This window comes from Vulpes lagopus, chromosome 13, assembly GCF_018345385.1.
Source record: "Vulpes lagopus strain Blue_001 chromosome 13, ASM1834538v1, whole genome shotgun sequence".
Lineage (NCBI taxonomy): Eukaryota > Metazoa > Chordata > Mammalia > Carnivora > Canidae > Vulpes > Vulpes lagopus.
Window position 1 is genome coordinate 36,576,671 of NC_054836.1, and position 26,370 is coordinate 36,603,040.

At 40.1% G+C, this 26,370-nt stretch overlaps 2 protein-coding genes across 7 annotated transcripts in view; one reads left to right on the top strand and one right to left on the bottom strand.

Annotated features, from left to right (window-relative positions):
* The window catches only part of LOC121474719 (COP9 signalosome complex subunit 9-like), a 42,240-nt gene extending 36,758 nt beyond the window's left edge, over positions 1–5,482 (bottom strand). Inside the window, exons 1-2 of one of the 2 annotated variants that reach the window (XR_005983494.1) lie at positions 5,366–5,478; positions 4,338–4,397 (exon numbers count right to left, since the gene is read on the bottom strand). The gene's annotated coding sequence lies outside the window, so the exon portion shown is untranslated. Of the gene's footprint in view, positions 1–4,337; positions 4,398–5,365 lie in introns of those variants that run through there. The other variant, XM_041727801.1, reaches the window with a different exon arrangement.
* Positions 5,483–5,578: 96 nt separating this feature from the next.
* The window catches only part of KLHL7 (kelch like family member 7), a 67,324-nt gene continuing 46,532 nt past the window's right edge, over positions 5,579–26,370 (top strand). Inside the window, exons 1-2 of one of the 5 annotated variants that reach the window (XM_041727796.1) lie at positions 5,625–5,969; positions 22,980–23,110. Coding sequence is in view for 1 of the 5 variants with exons in the window: in XM_041727795.1 (XP_041583729.1) it covers positions 5,850–5,969 (120 nt within the window). In the remaining 4 variants the exon portion in view is untranslated. Of the gene's footprint in view, positions 5,970–6,015; positions 6,633–22,979; positions 23,111–26,370 lie in introns of those variants that run through there. The other 4 variants (XM_041727797.1, XM_041727798.1, XM_041727795.1 and 1 more) reach the window with 4 other exon arrangements.

Genomic DNA, 26,370 nt, shown 5'->3' on the forward strand with positions numbered 1-26,370 from the left:
AATGGATAAAAGATGGATATTGCTACAATAAAAAATTACATTGCAGTAAAAAAAAGTTATATTTAGAGCTCTGTTTTAACATAGAGAAGCTTCATAAACATAAGTTAAACCTCACTGTATCTCTCTCGCTAACACATACACCACACACACACGCACACACACACACACAAAACCACCTGGTCTCCCCTTTGACTTCTCTCTGGGTTTCTGGTTTTGTTTTGTTTTTCTCTATGTAGTGTCTGCAGACTGCCTTACTCTACTTATCTATGCACATGGCCCAAAGATGACTGCTTGAGCCCCTTGTACATATTCCCTGTAGAATTGTTAAGTGCTAGTCCAGTTTCCAGAGAGAGGCTAATTGCTCCTCCCAGCACTTTATTAATTAGCTTCCTTTGGTTCAGGTGTTCAACTTTGACCCAATAAGCTGTACCAAGTGTAAGTAAGGTCCCATAGAACAAGTGCATCTTTAGGCTGCATACTATAAGTAGATGGAGAATTGAATAATTCATGGAAAATAAGAATGGGCTAACCCGATGCCTCAAAAGACAGTATACTGTGGCAAAGTTGGTTAGGTTCAAGCAATAGGTACAGCAAAGTCTTTGCCAAACACTTCATATGCAAATATATTGTAGATTTTCCCTAAGAACAGCTATCTTATTTCCCAAAGTTGTATTCACAGGGATCCTATTTCAGGGGGAGGTAGGGATGGTTCATAGCATTAGTATTCTGAGGAACACATTTTGGCAATTCTGGATTAAATAATAATAGTGAAATTATTAACTCAGTGAAGTAATATTATTTGTCTCAGGGTAGCACCAACTTAAACATTTTTGTGATCTTTATATCAGTTCTGTGTGGCAGGTTATATTCTTACAAATAAAGAGACTGAGGCATAAGAGAAGTTGAGCAATTTGCCCAAAGTTGAATGAGTAAAGAGTGGGGGTGCTTGACTGGCATCAGGCAAAGTTTCATGCTTAACCTCTGTGTACTATACTGAAGTCTATTAAGTGTGCAATAGCATTATGTCTTAAAAAAAACAACATACATACCTTAATTTAAAATGTTTTTATTGGGGCACCTGGGTGGTTCAGCTGGTTAAGTAGCTGACTCTTGGATTTCCACTCAGGGTCCTGGGATTGAGCTCTGTATGACTGTGCTCTGTGGGGAGTCTGCTTGGGATTCTCTCTCACCCTCTCCTGCTGCCCCTTCCCCCAACTTATGCATATGATCTCTCATTCTCTTTCTCTCAAAAATAAATAAATCTTTTTTAAAAATTAAAAATATAATTTTATTGCCAAAAATTGGTAATCATCATCTGAACTCTCAGCCAGCCAAAATCTTTTTCTGGTGGAGGGTCTTGCCTCAATGTTGATGACTGGTCAGGGTGGTGGCTGCCAAAGGCTGTGTAATTTCTTAAAATAAGACAACAATGAAGTTTGCTGCCTCAATGGACTCTTCCTTTCACAGCTGATTTCTCTGTAGCATGTGATGCTCTTTTAAAAAAAATTTTTTTTAAAGATTTTATTTATTTGACAGAGAGAAAAAAACACAAGCAGGAGAGGGAAGGGGCAGAGAGAGAGGGAGAAGCAGATTCCCTGCTGAGCATGGAGCTCCATCCCAGGACCCTGAGATCATGACCTGAGCCAAAGGCAGACACTTAACTGGCTGAGCCATCTAGGCACCTCTAAAATAATGTTTTAAGATATTTCAGTATAGTTCCTAGAAGATTTTATTTATTCATGAGAGACACAGAGAGAGGCAGAGACATAGGCAGAGGAAGAAGTAGGCTCCTCACAGGGAGCCCGATGTGGGACCCGATTCCTGGACCAGGATCACGCCCTGAGCCAAAGGCAGACACTCAACCACTGAGCCACCCAGGTGTCCCAGCATAGTTCTTGGAAAGGAAAGTGCTCTATAACGAATAAGTTACTTAGTAGCTCATTGTTCAGAAATACTTTCTAAAACATGAGTTACAAATGCTTTTTTTAAAATAAATTTATTTTTTATTGGTGTTCAATTTACCAACATACAGAATAACACCCAGTGCTCATCCTGTCAAGTGCCCCCCTCAGTGCCCATCACCCATTCACCCCCACCCCCCGCCCTCCTCCCCTTCCACCACCCCTAGTTCGTTTTCCCAGAGTTAGGAGTCTTTATGTTCTGTCTCCCTTTCTGATATTTCCCACACATTTCTTCTCCCTTCCCTTATATTCCCTTTCACTATTATTTATATTCCCCAAATGAAAGAGAACATATAATGTTTGTCCTTCTCTGATTGACTTACTTCACTCAGCTACAAATGCTTTTAATGACATCTAAAATGATGAATACTTTCCAGAACATTTTCAATTTACTTTGCTCAAATTCATCAGAGGAATCACTATCTATGGCAGCTATAGCCTTATTAAATGTATTTCTCAAATAATAAGACTTGAAAGTCACAATTACTCTTTGATCCACAGGCTGCAGAATGGATGTGGTATTAGCAGCCATGAAAACATTAACCTTGTTTTACAGCTCCATCAGAGCTCTTGAGTGACCAGGAGTATTGTCAGTGAGAAATCATATTTTGAAGGGAATCTTTTTTCTGAGCAGATCTCAAAGGTGCACCTAAAATATTAAGTAAACCGTGTTGTAAACAGATGTCTCATCTCCCAGGCTTTGTTGTTCCATGTATAGTGCACAAGCTGAGTAAATCTAGCATAATTCTTGAGGGCCCTAGGATTTTCAGAATGGTAAATGAGCATTGGCTTCAATTTAAAGTCACCGGCTTCATTAGCCCCTAACAAGAGAGTAACCCTGTCCTTTGAAACTTTAAAACCAGGGATCCCTGGGTGGTGCAGCGGTTTGGTGCCTGCCTTTGGCCCAGGGCGCGATCCTGGAGACCTGGGATCAAATCCCACGTCGGGCTCCCAGTGCATGGAGCCTGCTTCTCCCTCTGCCTGTGTCTCTGCCTCTCTCTCTATCTCTCTGTGACTATCATAAGTAAATAAAAAAGAAACTTTAAAACCAGGCATTGATTTTTCTTCTTTAGCTATAAAAGTCCCAAATAGCATCTTCTTTCAATAGAAGGCTGTTTCACCTACACGAAAAATCTGTTGTTTGGTGTAGCCACCTTCATTAATTATCTTAGCTAGATCTTCTAAATAACTTGCTACAGCTTCTACATCATCACTACTTCATCTTACACTTTTGTGTTATGGACATGGCTTCTTTCCTTAAACCTCACAAACCAATCTGTTAGCATAAAATTCCTGAAGCTCATTCAACCTTCACAGAATTGAAGAGAGTTAGGAGCTTGCTCTGGATTAGGCTTTGGCTTAAGGGAATGCTGTGGCTTGTTTGATTTTCTATCCATACTACTAGAACTTTCTCCATATAAGCAGTAAGTCTGTTTCACTTTCTTACCATTTGTGTGTTCACTGGAGTAACACTTTTAATTCCCTTTAAGAATTTTCTTTCACATTCCTAAGTTGGCCAATAGTTTGGTACACGAGACCTAGGTTTGGGCCAATCTCAAGCTTTCAACATGCCTTCCTCACTAAGCTTAATCATTTCTAGCTTTTGATTTAAAGTGAAAGACCTGTGACTTCTTCCTTTCACTTGAACACTTAGAGGTCATTATAGGGTTATTAATTGACCTAATTCCCATTCTGATGTGTCTCAGGGAATATGGAGGTCTAAGAAGAGAGAGGGAAACAGCTGATTGGTGGAATAGTCAGAACACACACATTTATCAAGTTCACCATCTTATATAAAGGTGGTTTGTGGTACCCCAAAACAATTAGAATGGTAACGTCAAAGATCACTGATCAAGAGCACCATAAGAAATATAGAATGATGAAAAACATGAAATACTGTTACAATTACCAAAATGTGGCACACGGACACAAAATGAGCAAATGCTGTTGGAAAAATTGTGCTGATAGACTTGCTCAGTACAAGTGTTGCCACAAACCTTTAAATTGTAAAAAAAAAAAAAAAAAAAAAAAAAAAGGCAATAACTGTGAAGTATAATGGAATGAAGAATAAAATGAGGTATATTCTGCAGTATGTGAAAGAAATGTTTCAAGTAGGATGATTGCTGTTCCTTGTTTCTTTTGCCTTGTTACAGAATAGTATTCCATTTCATCGCTCACATTTCTACCTTTGAATCATGGATCCTTAGTGTCTCCCAAGGGCTTATCCACTTCCTTTCAATTTTTAACAGAAATTTGTTTTTAAGATTTTTAAAATTTATTTATTCATGAGAGAGAGAAACAGAGAGAGGCAGAGACACAGGCAGAGGGAGAAGCAGGCTCCATGCAGGGAGCTCGATGTGGAACTCAATCCCGGGACCCCAGGATCACCGCCTGGGCCGAAGGCAGGTGCTCCACCGCTGAGCCACCCCGGCATCCCTAAAAGAAATGTTTAAACACACTCCTATTCTTCAGCGTTCTGGGTCATTTAATAGAGTAAACAAAATTTTCCTTGTTTCTCGTTTCATGAGGAACGAATGGTTTCTCTCTCCAGGGTCCACTCCAGAACCTCAAGCCATTAACTAGTTAAAATAGAAAATCTGAGAACCTCTAGATTAAGAGAAGAAAGATAAAGAGCACATAGGCATAAATAAATGCCTTACTCTTTGATAAAAATGGAGGCTTAGACGCCACTTGCTCTTTCATTTGAGTTACTGTATATCATTTGTCCTCAAGAGAAAGCACAGTAATACTTCAATAGTGTAAATTATTTCCCGTAAAGCATGTCTCCGTCTATACCTGCATAGACCTAGGCAGAAAATTAAGAGGATATGTAGAAAATGTTCAGAATGTAAAATAATGTACCATTTCAAATCATCTTGTATACTACCATACACTGGAAAGAGATTATTATAGTTTGTTTGTTTGTTTGTTTTATTTTTTTTTTTTAAAGGCCTTTTCATGAGCTCTGTGGTTGAGCTTCATGTCCCGGCAGAATCCTTGGGGAAGACTAACTGGACTAAGTTTTTTTTTTTTTTTTTTTTTTTTTTGGAGCTGACACCTGAAACAGCAAGTAAACCAGCCTAAATAAGCAGGCATTCCACATCAAGGAGACGCCGTCGGGACTGGGTGCTTTTGCTTTATGAATCCCAAGTAAATAACTCTGGTGTTGCATATATCATGCCTTTCGCTTGCAGTACGTGATCATCTTTCATCCCGTAATAAATATACATCGAGCGCCTACAATTTGCCAGTGTCTGATGCTGCAGGGAAGAAAACACCAACCCGGTTCCTCCGGTGCTTACTCTAACGGGAGACATCCTCCTGCGTCCTACCGCCTACGTATCCAAGAAAAAAAAAAAAGAAAGAAAAGAAAATTTCGCTACAAAACTCTAAATTCGTCCAACCTGACTTGGGCAAACGGAAGAGCACGCACGCCCTTGGAGCCGCTGCAAGTCGAAATTCCGCCGGCCCCCGGCGGCGACAAAGACGCCCGCGCCGCGCCTCGCCTCGCCTCGTCGCGTCCCGTCACGTCACGTCACGTCACGCCGCCCGGGAGCCGCGCGCAGCTGTGACGCACAGGCCCCGCCCCCCGCTCCCTCCGTAGCGCCCCCGCCCCCCGCCCCCCCTCCGCGAGCGAAGTGCGCAGACTCCTCGGCCCGGCTCCGGTTCTGTCGGGACGCCGCCGAGCCCGCGACGTCGCCTCCCGGTGAGTTTCTGAGGGGGCCCGCCAGGCCTTGTCCTTCCGCCGTGGCCGCGCCGGCAGTAGGGCGCTGCAGCCGCAGTCCCGGCCGCGGTGTTTGGTAAACAGAAGCCCCAGCGTGCCCGCAGCGTGCGACCAACCCCTCGCTCGGCCCGGCCAACCCCGGGCGTGAACCGAGCTGACGGAGGATGGCAGCCTCCGGGGTGGAGAAGAGCAGCAAGAAGAAGACCGAGAAGAAACTTGCTGCTCGAGAAGAAGCTAAATTGTTGGCGGGCTTCATGGGCGTCATGAATAACATGCGGAAACAGGTACCGCCTTTGTGGGAGGGACGGGCGCCGGGGGGAGGGGGTCCGGGACTCGCGCCCGCGGGACCGCGGCTCTCCTGCGCGGTCCTCGCCCTTCCTGCCATTTTCCGCACGCAGCCAGCCGCGGTGTGCTCGCGGAGCGACTCTCGTTAGGCCGTTCTCGAGCGCTAGCGTGTCCCCGTGTGCTGGTGCTGTGGCTCCCGGGCCACGCTCCCGGGGGGCTGGCTCCTCGGGCTGGCGTTCGGCATCGCGTGTCGGTTGTGTAACAGCTCTGCCCTAGTTATTATCTCTTTGTGAGGCGAGGATCCCTCCCTCGGAGAGCCGCTCCAAGGTGTCGTGAGATCTTGTGCGGAGGAGCCCGTTGGCACAGCCCAATCCCAAGACCCCGAAGAAGGAGGAGAAAAAAAAAAAAAAAAAAGAAAGCATCGCTGGCCTGAAATCAGCTAGTCTTAAATACGGATTCCCCGCCCCTCCTCTGTGTCACCCGGTGGAGGTAGTCAAAGACAAGTCCTCCCGTACGTGTTCATTTAAAGCCAAACACAGTCACGGGTAAATAAATACCGCGCAGTGTTTTAAGGCCCCTGTGCGCCTCTGTGATTAAGGGGAGCTCTTTGTTCTGCCTTTGATGTATGGCGCATTAATGAAAGTCTCCGCGTCGGCAAAAAGGTGGGTTATGAAGAGAATGGATTTTAACAGGGAGAATGTAGACTAGAGAGGGGTTTGTTTGTTTGTCTTTTAAGTCCATGACGTCTTTTACCAAAGAGCATATCAAAGTCACTTGGTTACTTTTTTTTTATTCTATAAGCTTTATTTCAATAATAATAATAATAATAATAATAATAATCGCATCTAAGGAGACGTGGGAATGTTTCTGTTTTGTGATCGTGGTCCTGTCTTTAAAGAGGACAAAAGCAGGATGTGAGTATGAATAATGGCAAAAGCTGGTTTGCTTATCCAGTGATTCTGAGGAGAATATGGACAACGGTACAGGGATTTAAGATTTGTGTGAAGATACGAGGCTTCTGGTTTCATTAAGCAAACTCTCGCTGCTGGGAGCTTGTCTTTGTTCATCAGCTGCTGGCGTGGTGCATGAATGCAGTAGGTATCTGTCCAAATGCCTTTAAACCTTTCCTGGCTTTGGTGCTGAAGTAGCTGTGGACCTCTGAATTTAGTATTATGTGTAACTTACTTTCACATACCTATTTTCACGTATCCATTCAAGTTCCTTTCATGTAAAGCGTTTTACATTTACAACACCAACGACTTCAAATTACTGGTGCATTTAACAAGTGTTGGCTTCTAAAGGTCCAACACCGTTCACCAGTGCTCACATTTGTTTCCAGCAGTCCTCCCACTCCCCTCCAGATATGTGGTTTTTGCCTGTGGACTCCAGCGTGGTAAAGCATTGCCTCATTCCTTATGTAGATAGGGTGCAACGGGATTGCAGCATCAGTTGTTTACTTGAAAGAAGAGGTGATTTTCTGAAACTGGATGCTTAGCTCTTTGGGTTTGAAAATTTCTGATTCATATCCCTTTCTTATACTTAGCGTTAGACTATATTAACATCTGTTTATTAAGTTAGAAATAAAGTTACTGAAAAATCAGGATTCTGTTATTGTTACTGAGGAGGAAGGGGGAAATAGAAGCTGGGTGAACAACCAGAGATCTCTTTCACAGCGGTTAACTGACCTTAATCTGTTGGATTCTCTTTTTGTCAATAGCTTTACATGTCATTCGGGTATTCTCCAGTAGAACTTTTACCAACTTGGTGGAATCCTGCATCTTTTGCAAGATTTGTGTGATTTTTCAGTTTTCACTTTGCAGTTGATTTACATTGTACTTGTTTTGTTTAACATCATAACAGTAGAGACTCACCAAGAATGATTGACAAGGGCAGTTGTTGGGAATTGGCAGAAATAGAAACTGGTCTGAGCCAGAGGAAAAATGTTTGAGTGAGAACCAATTTTATGAGTGTTTTTGTTCTTTAGTGAATATTATATTGTGACTATTTTTGCTTCCCCATATGACCTCATCACTTTGGGGATCAGAGTAACGAGTGCCTGGATGAAAAGGACCCCTCTGTACACACCCGGAGACATTCTTACAAGAAGTTGAGCATATGGTAAAATTAGAATACCTGAATTCCAATCCTGCTCTACCATTAACTAGTTTTGTGATCTTAGATAAATATAATTTAGGTCATTTCATCTCTTGATAGCCTAATAGCCAATTTTATGTGTAGTAGTGAACGGGGTTTCTTCAGAGCCAGCAGTCTCTGCTGGTGCCTTTTCCTTCTTATGGAGCCTTTTCCTTCATCATCCTTGCAGTCATTTCTAGTTTTCAAGTAAACTTTCCAAAGAAGTATAGGATTCACTAAAGGATATAAATCATAAACATGCAACTCAATGAATTATCACAAAATATACATACCACCAACAAGAAGTAGAACATGAAGAACACAGCAGAGGTCTCCGTTTACACTCTTCTCAATCACTACCCACCCCCTAAATGTAACCACTGTTCTAACTTCTGTCACCATAGATTTGTTTTTCCTGTTTTAGAACTTATAAATGGAATCATACAGTATATACTCTTGGGTCTTGGTTTCTGAAAGCTAACATTATTTTTGTGAGATTTATTATGTTCCATGTGGCTCTACTTCATCTTCATTGTATTTATTTCTTTAGTATTCCATTGTATAAATACACCACAGTTTATCCATTCTATCATTATGGACATTTGAGTTATTTCTAGTTTGGCACTGTGAAGAATAGTACTACTTTGAACATTTTTGTATGTTTTTGTACATGTCTTTAGATGTGCACATGTATGCATTTCTGTTGGGAAGTACCTGAGAGTGGAGTTGTGGAGTCATAGGCTATGCTACACTCAACTTTAATAGATAACTGTCATAATGTTTTGAAGGTTGTGCCAGTTTATGCTCATGCCAGCTGTGTATTAGAGAGGCTTTTATTCTACATCCTGTCAGCACTTGATATTGTCAGTCTTTATTATGTTAGCCATTATAGTGGGTATATAGGAGCGTCTTATTTAAATAGGTTGAGCACCTTTTTTCCCCTTTTTGTTTATATTAATTTTATTACCTGATATACTATAGAGGAGCTCTACAAAGCAGGGCTGGATCATAATCACTACTGCTCATGTCCAATTGCTGTTGCTCTTGTGTTAATTAAGTGTAGGAGAACCTTAACATTTAAGGGATATGTCGTAAGATCTTCCTAAGTACCACTATAGTTTACAGTTTCCCCCTGTTAAGTGAATTAAAGTATAATTAGAATTTAAAACCTTATGTTAAAACCCTGTTGAGAATTAAGAGAACCAAAAAAGCTGATTTAAGGATTGGCTGCTGAGTAGTCAACTAGGCTTACTTACTAACTAAAATGACTTAACTTCTGTATACTCACCTCTTCAAGACTGTAAATTACTACTAGCCATTAATCTTTAGGGTGAATAATACAACTTCCTGCATTAAATTTTCAGTAATAGAAACACTTCTTGATCATTTATTTTCTACCAGCCATTCTGCAATGTGTTTAGCATGCTTTGTCTCATTTAATTCCGCCAACAACATCCATTGACTACTCCCATTATCCAGACTTTCTTATTTTTGACTCCAGGCTGTCTTCTTTTGTCTGCCCAGTTTAGGAGATAATCATCTCTCTCTTCACTTCCTTCCAATGCCCCCAGGCTTTCTTGACCTTCCATCCTTTCTTCATATCTGTCTGGCAAAAAGCATTGATGACTATTTACCTTTTTTGTGCAAGGTTTCCAAGCACAGCTGGAATATATCCCATTTCTAGGCAGCTCGTGGCCAGGTGTCTTAATTTCAACTCAGCTGTCAGTACTGGTGATCAGTCCTGCTTTCTGTTAATTTTACTGTTTTCCTCTAAAATGAGTCCTCTATTTGCTTGCTTTCAATAGATCATCCCCCTTTTGATAGTGTAAATAAATAGAAGACATTATTTTGGAACTGTCTAACTTTTAGATTTCTACCCCCAAATCTATACACCTATTTTGACAATTTTTTATTTTGCTACAATGGGAAGCTGCCTCTTTTTCATCTAAAGCCAGTGTTTTCACCTGGGCTTTGAATCCCTCAATATTAGCCTAGTCAGAAAAGTTACATTGTTTGTTAATACATCTCTTTTGAGCATCTTTAACTTCTTCTCTACCAGAGTCTAGCATTTAGCCATGTTTTAACTTCTTTAATTTTTTTAACCATCCACCCAAACCAGTCTACCCATTTTTAGTCTCAACACTCCCCTATAAATAATACCTCCCTCCTCCCTGTTAAAACCAGAGGATGGGTAGACTCACTGCCCCCTTTTCTTTTAGCTCACTATTGACTTATTCATCTAGCTCAGTTTGGCTTTCTAACACATCCATTTGGGTGAATACTTACTGAGCCACTGCATGCTAGGCATTTTGCTAGATTCTGTACTTGCAGTGATGAGCAAAACCAGACAATCCATGCCCTCATGTAGTTTTAGTCTAGTAGGAGAGTGAGACATTTGTCAAGCAGTCACACAAAAAAATGTAAAATTGAAACAGTGGTAGGTATTATTGAAGAGAAGAACATGATACAGTGAGGGCAGATGAGTGGATGATTTGACCATTAGGAAAATTTCCCCCAAGGAACTGGTGAATGAACCGAGAGCTGAAATAAAAGTACATGTTAAGGGATGCCTGGGTGGCTCTGCGGTTGGGTGTCTGCCTTAGGCTTAGGGCGTGATCCTGGAGTCCTAGGATCGAGTCCTGCATAGGGCTCCCTGCATGGAGCCTGCTTCTCCCTCTGCCTGTGTCTTTGCCTCTCCGTGTCTCTCATGAATAAATAAACTTTTTTTAAAAAGAGTACATGTTAATCAGGCACCTTAAGGAAGAGCCTCTTAGGTAGATGGAACAGCAAATGCAGAGGCCCTCAGTCAGAGACCTGCTTACCACAGAATGGCAAATTCAAGAGACTGACTTAAGGCCGGTGTGACTGGAACACAGAACATAAGAGGGATGATAGTGTAAGACGAATCTGGAGAAGTAGCTAGAGACCTGCCCAGGCATAGTTTCATAAGTCAAGTTGGGGGGAGGGGTTGCCTTTATTCTAAAGCCCCTTCAGATGTGTGTTGTGCATGCATGTTTCTGAGAAAGAGGAGGGATCTGCAAGTGTTTGTTTTTCTTTTGAAAAAGATGGTCTGATCTGTGGCAAATGAGAGAGCTCTCAGAGTGGTTGTTGGCAAACCAAACAGGAAGTTACTCAGTAATTCAGTGAGATGGTCCTTTGGATTAAGGTGGTAGCTACAATAGAAATGAAGAAAAGATGACATATTCAAGAAATTTAGGAGGTAAAATCCACCGGACTTGGTGATAATAACTTCCACCTGTGGATGTGATGACTAAATTAGATAACCAAATTAAGATAACTTAAAACAGGACCTGATAGTAAGTTCCCAATAAATGTTGGCTATTTTTGTTGCTATTATGATAGTGGTGATTGACTGGATGCTGAGGGATTCAATACAAATTTTCAGTTATGACCTCTAGGGTTCTAGAATGCATAGCAAGGGAGATAGTGACACTATTCACTGAGAGAGGAGATACTGGAAAAGGATCAAGGCTTTGGGGAAAGGATTATAGTTTGTATTTTAGGTATGTTCAATTCACAGTGCCTATGAGACATTAAAGTATATATGATGAATTGACAGGTCTGGAGAGTTGTGGGTTAAAAGTGTAAATTCATGGGGCACCTGGCTAGTTCAGTCATACCATGTGCAACTCTTGACCTCGGGGTCATGAGTTCGAGCCCCACATTGAGGGTAGAGTTTACTTTAAAATATTCTTTTTGGTGGTGGTAAGGGGGGTAACCTGAATGGCTCAGATGGTTAAGCATCTGCCTTTGACTCAGGTCACGCTCTCCATGTCCTGGGATCTAGCCCCACATTGGACTCAGGAGAGCAGGAACCTGCTTCTCCTTCTGCCTCTGCTCCTCCTACCACTTATGCACGTGCTCTCTCAAATGAATAAATTTTATTTACTTATTTATTTTAGGGGTGTCTGGGTGACTCAGTCGGTTAAGTGTCTGACTGGATTTTGACTCAGGTCATGATCTCAGGGTGGTGAGATCAAGCCCCTTGTCAGGCTTGAGCTTAGTAGGGAGTGTGCTTCAGATTATCTCTCCCTTTCCCCCTGCCCCTTCTCCCACTCTTGCATGTGCGCACGCTCTCCCTCTCTCAAATCTTAAAAAATAAATAAATAAAATAAGTGTAAATTTTTGATTATCTGCAGATGTTAGATAACTTTTTTGTTAAAACCGTGGAGAATCTAGGATAAATGGGGAATGAGTCTATAAGGAGCCCCCTTCCCCCCCCCAAAAAAAATGTCCAGAAGAGTAACAGGAAAATGAGTTTCAGTTTTCAGAATCTGAGAAGAAATTGTTTCAGAAGGAGCATGGCAAATTTTGAAGCCAATGAGAAGTCAAGATATAGCAACACAGGGGAGTTATTGACTGTAGTGAGTGTTGTTTTGATGGGAGACAGATGGAAGTCAGATTATCATGAGTACGATATGAAACAATTGAAACAGCTTTATTGGAGAAATTTGGCCCTGAAGGAAGTAAGGGAGTCAAATAAAGGTCATTTGGTTTTGTTTAAATTGGAGAGGTACAAATGTGCTTAAAAACTGGAAGAATTCATTTGTTATGGAAAGAGCCCAGATGTCCATCAACAGAGAAATGGATAAAGAAGATGTGTGTACACACGCACACACACACACACACACACACACACTGGAATATTACTCAACCATCAAAAAGAACGAAATCTTCCCATATGCAACAACATAGATGGAACTAAGGGTATTCTGCTCAGCAAAATAAGTCAGACAAAGACAAATACCCTATGATTTCACTCATTTGTGGTACTTAAGAAACAAAACAGATGAACATAGGGGAAGGGAAGGAAAAATAAGACAAAAACAGGGAGGCAAACAATAAGAGATTCTTAACTATAGGAAACAGGGTTGCTGGAAAGGAGATGGGTAGGGGGATGGGGTAAATGGGTGATGGGCATTAAGGAGGACTGGACACTAGGAATCAGAATAAAGGTGTTTCTGCTCTGAAAAGTAGGAGATGAGATCATTCACTAAAATGAAGGAGGAAGATGAAGCTAGAGGTTGAGGAAAGTAATTTTTGTGAAGAGTAGAATTGGTATGATGGCTGGCAGTATTTTTGAAGGTTTTTTTGAATTTAGTTATCATGGATTTCTAACGAATATTTATCCTTAACCAGGCCTTTACAACCCTATCTGATGTGATCCCAACCTATTTCTGTCAGATCTCATACCAGTTTTCTCAGCCATTTCACTCCAGGCACCTGTCTTCCTTCAGAGCCTGCAATATTGTACCAATGCCTGTAATTCTTTTTCCCTCCTACTCATGCTTCAGTTTTGACTTTAATGCCACTTCCTCCCGGAATGCCCTATGTTATGTCAAGGGCCTCTATTATATAGATTCTATTCCTTTTGTTCATGCACTGATCATCTCTATAAAGGCAAGAAACACTTCTTATTGTAATGTATGTCTTTGCTACTAGGCTCTAAGATTCATGAGGACAGGGACACTGTCTCATTTGGTGCTGTATTGCCAACATCTACCACATAGGTGCTCAAATATTTGTTAAGTAAATAATTGATGTCATGGTTGATAACACCCCAGAGGTTAAGGGCAGAGTAAGGAGAAAAGTGGACAGAGGATGAAACTGGGGGAACACCAATGTTTTAAAGGATAGAAAGAAAAGTACATTGGAGATTAAGGTATGGAAGCAAGAAAGCAGGGAATAATATCACTAAAACCAAGATACAGGTGATGAAGGAGAGACAGGAGTATCAAATGTAGTAGGGAGGCCAAAAAAGATAAAGTGTCCCCTGGGTTTGAAAAGTGATGGTAAAGTTTTAATGGAGTGGTGGGGGAGGGGGCAGATTTTAGAGGACAAAGGATGGATAGAATGGTGAGTACATGGAGAGGGACCTGCCTCCTGTGTATGGCCCAGGCTTTTCAGGATGGGATTAATGTTCTTTAAACTCCAGTAGTATATACCCAAAGAATATAAAATACTACTTCAAAGGGATATATGCACCCCAACCTTTACAGCATCATTATCTATATAGTAGCCAAACTATGGAAACTTCCCAAATGCCCCTCGACTGATGAGTGGATAAAGATGTGTGTACACACACACACAACTCACACTCACACATACACCCAAATATTACCCAGCCATAAAAAAGATTGAAATCTTGCCATGTGCAACATGGAGAGAGCTAGAGAGTATTAAGTTAAGCAAAATAAGCCAGAGAAAGACAAATACTATATGATTTTAGTCATTTATGGAATTTTAAAAAATTATTTATTTGGGGGGGAGGGGAGAGGGAAAAGCAGACTCCCTGCTGAGCAGGAAGCCTGCTGCTGCCGCCTGGGATCAGGACCTGAGCTGAAGGCAGATATTTGAGCCACCTAGGTGCCATTCATGGAATTTAAGAAACAAATGAGCAGAGGGGAGGGTTCACACACTGGGCTGAAGGCAGGCACATTTTTTTTAAATGAGCAGATGGGAGGGGCAAACCAAGAAACAGACTCTTAAGTATAAAGGACAAACTGATGGTTTCCAGAAGGAAGGTGGGTGGGGGATGGGTTAAATGGGTGATGGGGATTAAAAGAGTGATCTTTTTTTTTTTTTTTTAAGATTTTATTTATTCATAGAGACACACAGAGAGAGAGAGGCAGAGATACAGGCAGAGGGAGACGCAGGCTCCACGCAGAGAGCCTGACTTGGGACTTGATCCAGGGTCTCCAGGATCCCGCCCTGGGCTGCAGGTGGCGCTAAACCGCTGCACCACCGGGGCTGCCCTAAAGAAGTGAATTTACTGTGATGAGCACCAGGTGATGTATGGAAATGATGAATCGCTATATTGTATACTTGAAACTAATATTACACAGTATGTTAACTGGAATTTAAATAAAAACTAAAAAATATATATATCTCCAAATTAAAAAAATTAAAAAATAAACTGCAGTAGTATAAAGTGCATACTGACAGCATGACACCACATGTGTATTGAATGAACGAATACAGAAGCATATCGTAAGGGAGACATGATTATATTAAAATTCCCTTCTGCAGAGAAGACAATCAAGATTTGGGAGATGCAAGAACTATTCTAATCCTAAGGGCTTCTACCCTTTCTGTAGGAGCTGCCTTAATTGTACTTCAGCTCTGACTACTGCTAATCTGTTTCTCTTTCAGAGTTTCAAATCCTGGATAGAGAGGCTGTGATAGACCTAATTTGGGTTGAGTGTTAGCCCTTTGAATCAATTTTCTATGGTAAGGAGAACAAGGTCATGGAGCACAAACATCTTGAAAGGCTTTTTATATACTGATACTCCCTTCACTCCTTTCCTGTGAAGGGAGAATACAAGTCAGGTAGCTACTCCAATTGACATCTGCTACAAAGATAGGTGTCCTTGAAATAGTTGGCATATTAATACATTTTAGTAGGTAATAATATACAGCGTATAATTAGTTACAATCTGTTAAATGCCAAAAATGTGGTTGATTAATATTTAAGAGAGACATTCTTAAGAATATGCAATCTGGGGGCAGCCCGGGTGGCTCAGCAGTTTAGCGCCACCTTCCACCCAGGGCCTGATCCTGGAGACCCAGGAGCTTCTCCCTCTGCCTATGTCTCTGCCTCTCTTGCTCTCTCTGTGTCTCTCATGAATAAATAAATAAAATCTTAAAAAAAATATATGCAATCTGTGTTAAATATCATAAATTCTGTACTTAATTTCTGGTTAGCCTACTGGAAAAATGGTGTGTCAGGATTAAATGAGTTCTGTTTTAGACCTTCTCTTTGAATTGCACTCAAATTGAATCACAACATTATACTGTAAGCTTTTATCATGAAAAATTATTCTAAAGTGGCTTTGTATCATCTATAAAACTTCTTTTAGTAGTGTTGTCTTTAGTCACTCATTGCTGTTGGAAACAGTATACTCTAGTGGAGCTGACATGGATTTTGTAATGAAACAGATCTAGGTTTGAATCTTAGCTCTGTCGTCTTACTAATTGTGTGACATTGGGCAAGTCCATAACTTCTTTAGCTTTTTATGCTTGCATCCACATGACAATGATCATAATACTATACTGACCTATCTTACTAATGTTGGGGATAGTGAGACAGAGAATGTGAAAACTCTTGATAAATTACTCAGCATTGTCAAATATTGTTGGTATTGTTATTATCACAGTGAATCTACTGGAATTCTTGGTTACCAGCAATGGAAATACCTTCTCTCTTAAGTCAAAATTTATTTATAAGAATATCAGGAGCGGGCAGCCCAGGTGGCTCAGCGGTTTAGCGCTGCCTTCAGTCCAAGGTGTGATCCTGGAGACCTGGGATTGAGTCCCATGTCAGGCTCCCTGCACGGAGCCTGCTTCTCCCCCTGCCTGTGTCTCTGCCTCTCTCTCTCTCTGTTTCTCATGAATAAATAAATAAGAACCAAAAAAAAAAAACCAAAACAAATATATATATATATATATATATATATTTATCAGGAGCTTACCGTATTGACCATAGGCTGGAAGATGAGCAAGCAGGACAAACAAGCAGAAACCAGACATTCTCTGTTAGCTAGGCTTCAGAAACTGTGGAGTCCATTACATTGCAGGAGCAGTCTTGACTACTTGCTGTTGTTGCTGCTGCCGCCACTGCCATAAAGATCTCCTCCATCTTCTGTCATTTGCTCAAAATTCAAAATCCTGAAAGTAGATGTATAATTGGCTGGCCTTAGGTGGTTTGCCAAAGTTTGGCTCTGCCAAGCGAACAGAAGAAATAACTGACTTTTAGCTTCCATAATGAGAGGGAGACCCTGAGAATTGCCCTCTCACCAACATAGTTCATAATGAGGAATTTTTTCAGAAATGGGAGTTTGGGGTTCTAATAGGCAGGAAATTGGATGCTAGATTGCAGAATCCATAGAAAAAAAAAAAGTCATCGTTTTTTCACTTACCATATCTAACTTCAAGTTCAAGATTACTTGGTGTGATACCATTCCTTCTATAGTCATTTCAAGATTCTTTTTTTTTTTATTTTTTTAAAGATTATATTTATTTATTATGAGACACACAGGGGTGGGGGTGGGGACGGGGACAGAGACATAGGCAGAGGGAGAAGCAGGCTCCATGCAGGGAGCCTGATGTGGGACTCGATCCCCAGACCAGGTTCACACTCTGGGCTGAAGGCAGGCACTTAACCACTGAGCCACCCAGGCATCCCTTATTTCAAGATTCTAAGGCCTAAGTCTTAATAGATTCTTTATATGGAGAAAATTTCTTTGTGGAGGGAAAATTCTTTATATGGAGAAAATTCTTTGTGGAGGGAAAAGTTTCATAGTTAAAAATTATATAGAAGTTATATAAAACATAAATATAAGAGCAAGGATGAAAATAAAAATAGCCACTTTCACTGTTATTTATTTGTTAATATTTTTATTCATTGTATTCATGATTTCTTCCTTCACTGTTCCTATTCTTTGTCTTTAGACAGCCTCAAGGTTCTTTATCTGGTGCGGTGACCTTTATTCCTAGGTATCTTGAACCTTTGGTCTTGTCGTAGAGGGTCACTTTAGTCTTTCATTAACATTTATTACTAGATTTAGCAGTACCAGCAATGGGCTTGGAATTTGATTTTATGTTATTTATAAGCTGATTAGTTAGCCTGTTACTGTTTAATGGATGCTGGCGGGAGACATGAGACTCCTAGGTTAGAGACAGCAGACTTGATCACTCAAAGCACACCATCATGAGCATCCACATGTATGTGTCAATTCCCCTTACTATGAGGATGACCCATTGGGGCCCAGATGGATGTCATACACAAAATGGGTTTGTTCTGTAGCTACGGAATGAACACAAGCTTAAGGAATCTGCCATTTTATAGCAAACAATAAGCAAACCTGGCCCTTAACTCTTGTGGGAAGACAGTATCTCATTCCTAGGAGTTGCTTGCTGGCAACATAACCTTCAGAAGTGGTGGCCCAGGTAAAAAGTGTCAGGGCCTTGCCTTCTTGGCATGTCCAGGAAGATATGTAGGAATTCAAGAGACCCATGGAGAACTTTTCTCTCCCAACAACCAGAAGGTACCCAAGGTCATCTTGTGAGCTCCAGCTATCTTCTGTCCCATAGAGAACAGCAACCTTTTTTTTTCCCTTCCTGACCAGGTTCAGGCACCTAGCCAAATGTAGTAACTTTTGTTTTTACCCAGTGGCAAGAAGAAGCCAAAACGCCCAGGTTGTAGTCTCAACTTCTAATTCTATAGACACATTATTCTGTTGCTTGATTGAAGCATTCTTCTTTTGGGTCCTCATATCTTTAAACGAGCAGAATCCACCTCCAGAAAGACTAATTACTGAGATCAGAAGCAAAATATTTGTGAGTGAATCTAAGCAAAATAGTGAGGGGGCTTCTTCCATCCCTTGGTTGCCAGGCTGAGCCTAACTATATAGAAACCATTCTGTCTTTGTAAATTATGTGAAATCATATCATTTGAAGATGGATTCTACCGCTTAAAAAGTCTGAAAACCACTGTTATAAGGCTTTTCCCTGAAAGGAGAAAAAAATATATATAAATATATATGTATATATACACATATGTCTATATGTGGTGTGGGGAACAGCGGGCAAAGGGGCCGGGGCTGGGAAAACATTTTTTACCTTCACCTCACCCAAAGGAAAGAAAATGAGGTATAACGAGCTCATCCCTCTCTCTCCTACAAATTTTGCCCAGTGAGAGAGAAGTTGTAATCTAATTAAGCTCGAAGTTAAGACATTGCTGTTCTATTAATGGTAGGATTACTATTTTGAAATTCACATACTTTTGCTTAAGGTCTCCGCCTACTAAAGAGGATATGTAAAGTATGTCGTATGATGGACTCTATAAGCTGGATTTGGGCCCAGCTATCTTTTTTTTCTCCACTATTGAACATATGAATATGCAAATTCCAAAATTTAGATTATTGGGATATATGAGTGTGAGTAGATGAGGGTTACCCAGTACTTACCCATTTATCAATAGTATTTTTTTAATGTTTTATAATTTTAAAGATTTTATTTACTTGAGAGAGCAGGCACACATGCACTAGCCAGGGTGGAGGTGGGCAGTGAGAAAAGCAGACTTCCCACTGAGTAGGGAGCCAGACATGGAGCTCCATCCCAGGACACCAGGATCATGACCTGAGCGGAAGGTAGATGCTTAACTACCTGAGCCACCCAGGCACCCCAATAATGTGTTTTATTATGTCTCACTTGGCTATTAATCTTTGTATAAACTCCCTGATGAGAATCTCAAATGGCTGGATGGTAGAATTCAGGCATCAAAGCCCCATCTCAACTCCCAGCAGAAGGTAACTGTACCAATTAGCTGTAAATTCATACTTCCAAGATTTTGTTTTTTAAGATTTTTCTGTTTTTTTTTTTCCCTGCACAGGTAGCATTTTGTTTTATCTTAAAGGCATCCTTTTTTTTTTTTTTTTAAGATTTTTATTTATTCATTCACGAGAGACACAGAGAGAAAAAGGCAGAGACACAGGCAGAGGGAGAAGCAGGCTCCATGCAGAGAGCCCAACGCGGGAGCCGATCCTGGGTGTCTGGGATCACGCCCCAAGCCAAAGGCACTCAACCACTGAGCCATCCAGGCATCCCATGGGGATCCTTTATCAATAACTGTTCTTTTGTGTATCCTCTGTAGACCAGTTTAGAAAGGTTATTTAAGGGGCAACTGGGTGGCTCAGTTGGTTCAGTTCTGGTCATGATTCTAGGTTCCTGTGAGTCCCATATTAGGGTCCCTGCTCAGCAGGGAGTTTGCTTCTCCCTCTCTTTCTGCCCCTCCACTCACTTGCCCTCAAATAAATAAAATTTTTTTAAGTTTAATTTTTTTTACTCCAGAAATATTTTAAATGGGTAGATGATCTATTAACTCCTGATTGGAAATTTACTTCTATTTCCCATCTCAAATTTTTTCAGCCAAGATTTCATTCATAGCTCTCCAGATTATCTGCAGTGAACAACCAAATGACAGCTTAGACTCTTAATTCTATACTAGCAACATGAAATCCCCCCAAATTTGACTCTTATGAACCCACTCATTATTAAATTCCCACACCTGTGATTTCCCTCTGAGTTAAAATTAAAGGTCTTTCCAAATATGTGCTCTCCTTGGTTTCTTCACTGCTCAATCTCAGCCAGAAGGCGTTCTCTTAAGTGTTGGATAAATTTGGGGAAGCTTTCTTCCATTGGAATATATTTAGTTTAGTGCTTCCAAAGATGAATTTCTCTAATTTCAAAGTAGTTGGTGCCACGTGTTTTCAGAATGTTGTAGGATTCCTAGGACTCTTTAAGATTAGCACAGCAGCATCCCCACAAATCTGAAAAGATACAAGCAAATCTCCCATCTCTATAATAAATAGTGCAGATGTTGACACCTTACTATAAAGTCCTAACCCACATTATTGTTCTCTGACAAAAACAACAGAAACTCTGGTTTCTAGGGAACAGAGAATCTTCAAAGAAAACGTAAAGATATCTTGGCTTTTTGCTTGCACAGATTGCTGCCAGACTGTTGGCTGTCTGTAATTTGCAGACTCTAAACTCAGATGAGAGAAATCACTTATCAAGAGGCTAATAGAGACAGTTGACCATATAGGGAAGGAATTTCATCTGCTTCACTGGCATAGTCCTTGTTCTTGGAGAAATTTGCCAGGGGGATTTACTCAGCTGCCAGGTCTTCTAGAGTTTCCCTGTTGTCTGTCCTGTGCATTTAAAGCTCAGTATTTATTTCTTTTTTGAACCTTAGGTAGCCCAGGGCTGAAGTAGTTGAGTTCTGTCTAGTGACAAAGTATTTTCTTTTGCGAGAATGATCCACGTTTGTAGCAGGCAGTCGTGCAGAGCAGTTTGTGGCCTTGCATTCTCTACAGTTCTGATCCACCTTGTTATTCTGCACCCTTGTGTCCCCATTATGATCCTGTCCTGTAGTGAAATTCCTTGTATCTACTAATCCTATCTCTTGGGGAGGGTCTTTTTTCCTTTCCATTTATTTCAGCTGGAGAATGACCTTTGACTGTTCTAAAGTTTATGGTCCCTTTAGGGACTAACATGGCCTTTACAGTGTACTCCTCAAAACCTTGTCCTTTCTCATTATTTGAGTTTTCCAGGCCTTGGAAATTCAGTGGTAGCAGACATATTCCTTTTTGCTACCTATGTGTGTCAAAATGGGCTGTGTCTCTGTTTGTTCCTTTCAGGGATCCTCAGCTTAGTTGTTAACCTGTTCAAGTTGAACCCTTTCCTTTCTACATAGTATAGAGCTAACATTTTTTTTTTTTTTAAGATTAATTTATTTATTCATGAGAGACTGAGAGAGGCGGAGACACAGGGAGAAATTCCTTGTATCTACTAATCCTATCTCTTGGGGAGGGTCTTTTTTTCCTTTCCATTTATTTCAGCTGGAGAATGACCTTTGACTGTTCTAAAGTTTAAGGTCCCTTTAGGGACTAACATGGCCTTTACAGTGTACTCCTCAAAACCTTGTCCTTTCTCATTATTTGAGTTTTCCAGGCCTTGGAAATTCAGTGGTAGCAGACATATTCCTTTTTGCTACCTATGTGTGTCAAAATGGGCTGTGTCTCTGTTTGTTCCTTTCAGGGATCCTCAGCTTAGTTGTTAACCTGTTCAAGTTGAACCCTTTCCTTTCTACATAGTATAGAGCTAACATTTTTTTTTTAAAGATTAATTTATTTATTCATGAGAGACTGAGAGAGGCGGAGACACAGAGAGAAGCAGGCTCACCACAGGAGCCGGATACGGGACTGGATCCCAGATTCCAAGGTCATGCCCTGAGCCGAAGGTAGACACTCAACTGCTGAGCCACCCAGGCATCCCAAGAGCTAACATTGTTTAGACCGGAATACCTTACTTACTTTTTTTTTCCTTTTGATTTGAAGCCCAAATGTTTTTCTTCTTCCTCTTAGTGCCTTTCTTACAGACACGGTCATAGTGGAAATCAAGAGGTCCATATGTTCAGGATTGATTGAGCTGCTGCCAGTCTTCACAACCCACAGTAAAGTAATTCCAATTATGGACAAGTTCAGCATCTAACTTAGGCTTGAATTATATCTGCATTACTTGGCTTCCCTTTAGTATGACCTAGTACTCTTCCTTACAGTCTTATTTCCACAGACTTCCCTGATATGTTCCACTATATATGTAGCTTTCCTGTCTTTCTACCCATATCACCTTGCAAATTACATAATGGATGAGCTACTTTATAGTTGATCTTCCTTTTCAGAAACTTTACAAAGCTATTTGAATTTAATGTAATCACCTGTTACAACTGTCCCAATTTTTAAGGGCAGTCCTCTGCTTATGTGTTTGATATCTTACCTTTGGCTTTAAGAGAGCTCTTAACAAAAATTTCTTCAATCCAGGCTTTTTCTGAGAGAACTGTTTTAGTCTACTGCTGAACTTTACTTTTCTCCCTCCGTGTGTCTTTTTGGCTTATATGTCACCTTACTTGAATAAATAACAGTAAAAGTAACTTTTTTTTTTCTTAGTCCCGTCTTTTAAAGAGCATTTATACTGAACTGTATCTTCTTTTCTTTTTAAAGCTGTTTGACCTAACTTGTCATGTTTCCCTTAAAGAAAAAAATTCCCCTTTTCCTCTATTAATCTTATGTCTAACTTTGTTTTTCTTTCACTTTCTCACTTGCCTTATTGTGATTATATATGTGTATATCCACTGCTGTTTTTCTGAGCAAATAAGATTGCTAAGGGCTTTTTAATTTTTTTTCTTAGCTTTTGAGTTTATTATGGCTTTGTTGAGGCTTTCCTAGTATCTCAATCCAAGAAGATGATTTACCCCCATATAATAAGGGCTGCATTTCCCTTTATTTTTTCAGTGATTTAAATCCACCACCCAACTATAGTTGAATCTACAGTCTACTCAGGGATTTATACCCAGGGCCAGCTTGAAATCACGCTGGGCAGGACTGATTGCAGAACCTTGTTGACAAGCTACTTAAATCCAAAGGTTAGTCATTCCTCAGTCCTCTTCTTGGGATATGATGAAGAATAAAATTTGGGAATAGAATTAGATGATTGCATGCCTCTTAGTAACGCCAACACATATTATAAAAAGTTAGAACCTCTTACAATGCTTTAGGGCTTACGTGGAGTCTACTGCCTTTTGCAGTTTTACCTGGCAAACATGTAAAGACAGCAGAAGGTCATTCTACCAACACTTGCCTCAAATGCTTGCCTGTTTTGAAATGAAATCTTTCCTAACCAAAGAACTGTTCCTGAAGAAATCCCTAATATTTGCAGGCACTAAAGTATCACCAAAGTTTCTTTACTGCGTTGAATATGGGTTTCAGCAGCTCTCTTCCACTGTTGGTTCCAAACCTTTGAGATGAGTTATGTCTACTTTGGGGCAGACTTATAAAAGAACATCTGCCAGAAGGCCTGGCAGTGTGTGGTCAGTGACCTCTCCTTTACTCTCGTTCATCATATAGACCGTCTTCCACAAGTGACAGTGGAGAAAAGGACTGAACTTTCCTTTCCAGTACTTAACTTGCCCAGAGGAAGAGCGACTACATTATGAAAGAGAAATCTAATGTTTCCCCTCAGTGGGTAACAGTTATACTAATGCCATTTTTCAATTATCCATTCTCACATCACATTTTTTAAATTAATAGACTTTGCTTTTTAGAGTAGTTTTATGTTTACCAAAAAATTGAGCAGAAAGTACTGAGTCCCCATTTTCCCTCTCCCCCTCCCAGTTTTCCCTATGTTAACTACTTGCTAACATAGCCATGATACATTTGTTAAAATTTTTGAGCCAGTATTGTTACATTATTATGAACTGTGGTCCACGTTATGGTTTATTCTTTGTATTGTACATTCTGTGGATGTTGACAAATGTATAGTGACATGTATCCACTGTTACAGTATCATAGGAAATAGTTTCACTGACCTAAACATTGCATGGGCTCCACCCTCTTGACACATTTTTGAAATAGTATCTTTATCATCTATCAAATTCCTACTTAAGGTAGCTCCCTCACATTTCTTAGGTTTATTTCTCAATATTTAATTATTTTGTTGCTGCTATGCTGGGTTGTTGTTTATCCCCCATTCATGTTTCTTTATGGCTTACTGCTCACATATAGGTTAGCTGATTGCTTTTTCATATTTATTTATGCCTAGCCATCTTACTTTTTATTTAATTCTACGAATGTTAAGTTTATCTTTACTTTCTTACCAATTTTGTTACCTAAAAACCCAGTTTCAGCTGCTCATTGCTCAAAAAGCTGATACTGAAGAGACAAATTTTGATTGGAAAGGATTATGAGCTTTATTCAGGAGGCTGGCCACCTGGGGAGAAGGCAGACTTTTGTCTAAAAACCAACACTGAGGTTTTTGCCTGGCCCAAAGATTTTTAAAGGAATTTTAGGGCAGTTAATCAGTAAAAGGGAAGCACAGTGATCTATAACACTTCTTGGTTGCGTTTAGACTCAGTGGTACCAGCTACAGACATTATGGCAGTGTTTGAGATTGTGCATTGGTGCCCCAGAGTGAGGGGTAGTGGGGATTGTACAAGAGGGTTTGGTTCCCATACAAAGAAAGGTTCAGTTAATCACAAGGGCTAAAGGTGCTTGCTAACTCTTAAAGACTGGTAAATTGGCTAGAGTGGCTGAGGCAGAGGCTTCAGTTTGGCTAAAATTTCTAGAATAATAATTGAATAATAGTAATGATAGCATATGTTTCTCTGTTTCAGACTTAAATGAAAATGCTTCTTCTGTGTCACCATTAAATGTGATGTTTGCTCTTGAGTCAAATCACCTTCAGCATACATATACATCGTTTTCTTTGTTAGAGTATAAAAGGAAGTAAATTTTTCATTTTGCCATCTATTGAAGTTTTTCTACATAAAGTTTTAACCTGTCAGTATGCTGACTTACATTAAAGGATTATTCTTGAACCTTCCTTGCATTCCTAGAATATTTGACTAATAACCCTGCTGAATTCACTTTGCAAATATTTGACAGATCTGTAAGTAAGTTCCTAAAACAAGAAAAAAGTACAAAAGTGCAAAGAAAATGTGACCAAAATAGCACCTGGTAGTTAAAGAAAAAAGAAGACAAGGAACCATAATAAGTAGTGTAAAAGAAGATGGCCTATGTATGATGAAACACATAAGTCATCAGTAATAAATAGATCCTTCGATCTAAATCCTACTAAAAGTTATTTTAGATGGTGAGAATTTCAGATTAAGTCACAAATCTGTGCGTAATTTTAAGAGACTAAAATTCAAATGCTAAAAATATTAAAGATGTAACAGAATGGGGGGATATAAACAAATTGCAAGGTTTTCTTTTCCTTTATCCAGTAAACATGTACAAAAGGTAGTTTTGTTTGTTTCTTTTCAATTCACATAGGACTTGTTACCTCTCATATTCTCCAGTGTAACCCAGATCTCTGTCTCTTCCCATTTTCTGTCTATAGGATACACTCTTCCTGAGAAGAGTCTCTTCTCTTTAAATCAATCCCATCTCTTGTTGAAACCTGTTAATCTAGTGTAGCACAGTCAGATGTACCGTTTGGATACAAAAAGTACCTCCTGTTCCTTCCACAATGTTAATATCTAGCTGGAGACTATTCTTAAAGAACTAAATTGCTGTGCAGAGATCTCTCTGATTTCTTTCTTTAACTTACTGAAATGCCTATGTATTCATGCAACTAAAATTCCCTATTGCTGAATATATATTTTGGCAAGGTTTTTTGCTACATTTCAGAATAGTTATACATCTTTCGGAACTTCTGTCAGCAGCCATAGACTCCTCCCTTATCTAATATGCTTATTTGCTTGTTCTGTCGGAATTCTTTTTCTCACTCCTTTCCTTCTTTTCCTTCCACCTTTCTTTTTCTTTCTTTCTTTCCCCTTAGCAACTAGATCCACCAAATAGTTGACTTGGTTTTGCTACCTGTTATTTTGGGTGTGGTATGTGGCAAAATCACCTGAGAACTATGCCTACCTACTCTACCTCTCCCGCCAAGTCAAAGGAAATAAAAATTAAAAAATTCAGGACACTACTCAGATAATAATGGCTTAAGCTATAAGTAGTCTGCATGTAATATCTAAGCAGTAGGCCCTAGGCCTTATAGAAAAATCTTGACATAGCTGAAAAAGTAAAATTTTGTTCATCTTTTGGCCCATTATAAAATAAAAAATAAAGCCTGTGTTTCCTTTGTTGTTCTGAGCATTACCATCTCATTTGGATTTTTATTCGT